This window comes from Rhagoletis zephyria, unplaced genomic scaffold, assembly GCF_001687245.7.
Source record: "Rhagoletis zephyria isolate East Lansing unplaced genomic scaffold, Rhagoletis_zephyria_1.1 Rzeph_scaffold_00655, whole genome shotgun sequence".
NCBI classification, from domain to species: domain Eukaryota; kingdom Metazoa; phylum Arthropoda; class Insecta; order Diptera; family Tephritidae; genus Rhagoletis; species Rhagoletis zephyria.
In genome coordinates this window covers 18,560-23,131 of record NW_016157739.1, presented here as the reverse complement: position 1 = coordinate 23,131, position 4,572 = coordinate 18,560, and the positions used below count along the sequence as shown (strand labels likewise).

The 4,572-nt window shown below is 39.4% G+C and overlaps 1 protein-coding gene across 1 annotated transcript; it reads left to right on the top strand.

The window, feature by feature from the left end:
- Positions 1-997: 997 nt before the first annotated feature.
- On the top strand, positions 998-4,336 carry Cog8 (conserved oligomeric Golgi complex subunit 8). Its single transcript, XM_017613388.1, has 5 exons — positions 998-1,139; positions 1,199-1,671; positions 1,749-1,962; positions 2,025-2,200; positions 2,458-4,336. The coding sequence occupies exons 1-5, from the start codon at positions 1,085-1,087 to the stop codon at positions 3,283-3,285; spliced, it is 1,746 nt and encodes a 581-aa protein (XP_017468877.1). The 5' UTR covers positions 998-1,084; the 3' UTR covers positions 3,286-4,336.
- Positions 4,337-4,572: the final 236 nt, after the last annotated feature.

Below are 4,572 nucleotides of genomic sequence, written 5' to 3'. Positions count from 1 at the left end.
TTGTTTAGATGCGATTTTTTATATATGTAAGCGCTGCTCTTACTTGTTTCCTTTCATTTTGTATCAATGCCACTCTTCCTAATAATTAACTGCCGGTTTCACCAGTATTTTCAATGAAAACTGATTTTTCGCTTCTGCCAGTTTTTCATATTAAATTTAAACAGAAAAAATTATTTGTCACTACATAAATAACTTTCATAAAACTGGCTTAAGTTTTTAAAACGCATTAAAGATTTATTTATCGACAAGTGATAATTGTGCGGCAACTCACAATGAAAATTTATTAAATATACCAAAGTATACATACATACATACATACAAAGGATGTTTATTCATTCACATATATTATAACTGACACTTTGAATAACTTTACCTATTGCAGCAAACAGGTGAATTATGTAGTTTATTTGTCATGTACTGGTATTATCATAAACAAACCTATAATAAAAATTGTTGTTAGGAAGCGTTTAAGTTGCCGCCTGTCATTTACTCTGGCTGCAGTGTACGGCCGAAGTGCAGCACAAAGGCTGTGGCTATGATCTCGTCTGCGTTTAGTGAATTACTAAAGGTCTCAAGCATTAATTAGTTCCCATCAGATCTGCCAGGGCGGGAGAGGGAGGGAAACCGTATAACTGATTATAAGGGTAATAAAAGAGGAAGAGAATGCTGCCATGGCAAACGTGTCTATGAATGAAATTGCAAAGTTAACGTTCGGAAATGCATCATCACAAAAATTTTATTGAATAGCGGAAAGCACCCTGCACCTGCCCCACCCTGTGCACGCTTGTCTGTTTTAGCGCAGACACATAAGGTTCGGACCTCGGCAGGAAGTTGCTAACGAAATATTTTCGCCCCATTTCTTGCTCAGCGATTTCGTCTTGTTCGCAATATTGCCCACCATTCGTTTCGAAATTTTAGCTAAGCCAAACACCATCAGCAACTTTTACATAATGCACTAACCGGTAAACGGTTTGACAATCAGCTGAAACGTCAACTCAGCTGTTAACATTTGGCCAACGCAGTTGATAAACAAATAATTTTTCTGCAAAAAATAATCTTTTTAATTGAATAAAAGTGTATCATAATGGATTTGGAAAACGAACGAGTGCTTAAGTTGATATTTCCTGATGGTGTACCAGGTAGGTAATTAAAAGAATCTACCGAAACAGTATTATATCAACTACATACACATTTCTAGAGAATCTCCGCGAAAATCCGGAGCTCTATAGCTACCTAGCCAATTTGGGCACCTACAAAGTCGAGCAGCTGAAGAAAGAACAAACACGTTTGGCCGACGAAACCAAACGCATTGTCGAGCAGACGCAGGATTTAGCAATTTCAAATTACAAAACATTCATATGCACCGCAGAGAATTCGCGTTCAATTTTCACTGAATTCCAAAACGCCGAAGAGCAAGTGGGCACATTACTGAGCAAGTTGCCATTGTTTACGGCAGAATGTGAAAGTTTTCTAGCCAAAGCGGAGGATATTAACGAGAATAGACGCATAAATTCAATAACTTTGAAGAAGAATGCACAGCTGTTAGAGATACTCGAGCTGCCACAGCTAATGGAGCGCTGTATACGCGAGGGACGCTACGAGGAGGCGCTCGAGCTGGCGAGCTTTGTGCAAAAGTTGGGACACAATCATAGTGACATACCGATTATAAAGGTGGGTGATGGTGGTGAAGGTTATAATGTAATTAGTTAACTACTTTAGGCGTTTTATTTGTTTTTGTCCAATTATAGAGCATCGTGCACTCAGTAGAGGCGCTGTGGCATACAATGCTGGTGCAATTGGTGGCACAGTTGCGTAGCGATTTACAACTGCCCAAGTGCTTGCAAATTGTTGGCTATTTACGACGCATGCAAGCATTTGGCAATAATGAATTGAAACTGAAGTTCTTGCAAGCGCGCGATACTTGGCTTATAGGCACGCTGAAATCGATATCTAAAGATGATGGTAAGTATGTTGTGAGTTGATTGAATTTATTGTTAATTTTTAATATGTCCTGTGTAATTTAGCTCAACAACATTTGACCAAAACCATTGAGGTGACACGCATCAATTTGTTTAATATTATAACGCAATATCGTGCAATATTCCCGGATGAAGAGCCTAGTTCTGTTACCGTCGTCAAACCGTTGCAAGGTGTGAGCTGTGATGGTGAACGGCTCTTCCAGTCATGGCTGCATAGGAAGGTAATAAAGTAATGGAATACGAATTGAATGTTGTTGTTGTACCAGCTATGTATCTTCTAAGCCTGCGACCTTTGTATATGTAAATGACGACCAAAGGGGTTCAGCAAATAACGCCAGTAGTAATATATGCTTGAGCAAGTCAAAGTCCGCCTATTATATCTATGAGAACAACAACAACTAATTTTACATTTTTAATTCGAAATCCTTTATTAATATTAAATTAATATCAATAATCATCTACAAAAATTCTCTTCCAGATTGATGATTTTCTCCAGACTCTCGAATCCGATTTGGAACGCGGTGTCAGCTCCTATGACACCGTACTTGGGCAATGCATGTACTTTGGCCTATCATTCAGTCGTGTTGGTGCCGATTTTCGTGCGCTTATGGTACCAATCTTTCTACGCGTAATCAGAAAGAATTTCGAAAATGCCATCTCCAAGGTGAATCAAAGTTTCGCACAAGAACTCGAACGCTATACGCTCATTAATAAACCGACATTGCATACGCGCGCTCACAAAGTGGACACAACTAGCGTCACTATAGCGCAGGGCAGTGCAACAGCACAAGAACAAGAATTATTTGCACCGCCGGAAACTTTGCTCGACTTTCATCCGCTAGCCGCACTATGCAATGGCTACTTGAATGCACTCAACGAGTTACGTCTTTGCGCGCCCATCGCCTTGGCGAATGATGTAACGCGTGCGCTACAATCATCACTAGAATTTGTGGCTACCAAAGTGCTCGGATTCTATAGGCAAGAACAGCAGGCTTTCACCAGCGCAGAGCGCGAGACATTTGTGAAATTGTGCTCTTGTTTGGCATACGATTTGATACCCTACATGCAGCGTTGCATACACGCCATATTTCCACAACAGACACTCACTAACCATTTGGGTATAAATCTGCTGACATTGGAGCAGCAGCAGATCACCTACTTGCAACAACAAAAGATATTAGAACCGCTTAAGCATTTGCTACCAAACAAAATGCCGGATGTATTGTTGAAGCAAGGTCAGACGAAGTTGGCGGAGGCAACAGAGGCGCAACAAAGTGCCGCGGCGGCCATCGCTGCAGAGGGATAATCGCTTGAATGGGAAATCTGCAATAAAAACTAACATAGATACATAACATACATACTAATGATACATAAAATGTCTTAAGCCCATAAATTAATAAAGCAAAAATAAACGAAACAAAGCACCAATCCATTGACAAAAACAGCCAAAAACTCAATTATACGCTACAACTGACCACAAATGTCAATTTCATATGTATGCCTCGCCATCAGCGAACCACCCTCACACTTCATTGCATCCTCCCACATATAAGGCGTGTATGTATTGTGTGTATATGCATGTTTATCTATGTATGTGTGTTTGCCTGCACACCACTACAAAGCAATGGTAAATACACTATATAATGTAATTTATGAATAACAATTAAAAAGGAAAAATTAGCCACATGAGCTGAAGCGCAAACAAGTTGAGCCGGAGCCGCAGCAGCAGCAGCCACCCACTCATCCAATCAGCCATGCATACTTCCAACTATACATACATCCAACTTTAGCGTCGCCCTTGCCCTCATCTTCACATTCACATTTCGTTTTTGGTGGCTCATGATGGTCGCTTACTAGGAAGTTTTATTTCACTACTTTAGCATTTGTGCTTTGGTCATCATTTTCTGTGCAGCTGGTGTAATAAAACTCCCCATTTGGTCATTTGGCAATTATCCCGATAAATTAGCAAAAATAGTAGCGACGCCAGCAATCCACAGTGTCCAAGCTTCACACATATTCACATGCACACATACATACACACTTCTGTATGTCCATAACTAACTGTCAGGACAATAGCTGAAAAGCAAATAAATGAGCAAAATTTTAGCGGCGGCAATAGAGACAGCAGCAAGCGACTGTAGTCCATAGGTTCGTGCGTTTGTATTTTCGAAAGCTGACAAAATCGACGAATGAATGGACGAGTAGATAATTTTCACATTTATAAAATGAACAATGCACTTAAGTAGCACCAAAAATAATGGAAAGGGAGGGGAAACTGGATCATAAACGTTGGGAATAAGCAAGTGTTATGAAAATGTTTTCGAATAGCTGTTGGCATGTAATTACATATGTATGTATACACAGATAAACATTTTGCATTTATTTACTTGTATATTATACTTTTATGTATGTATGTATGTACTATTTATGTAAAGGATTCAATGAACTGAACTTATGTATCTAAATATTTTTGTTAGACAAGATTTCAAGATAGTTGATTTCCAATAATAATATCCATACAAAGTGGACTCCAAAATAAACTGGGTTAGGTCGTCGAAACAATAGCCCTTGGTCGGAAAAGGCTCTAGTCATT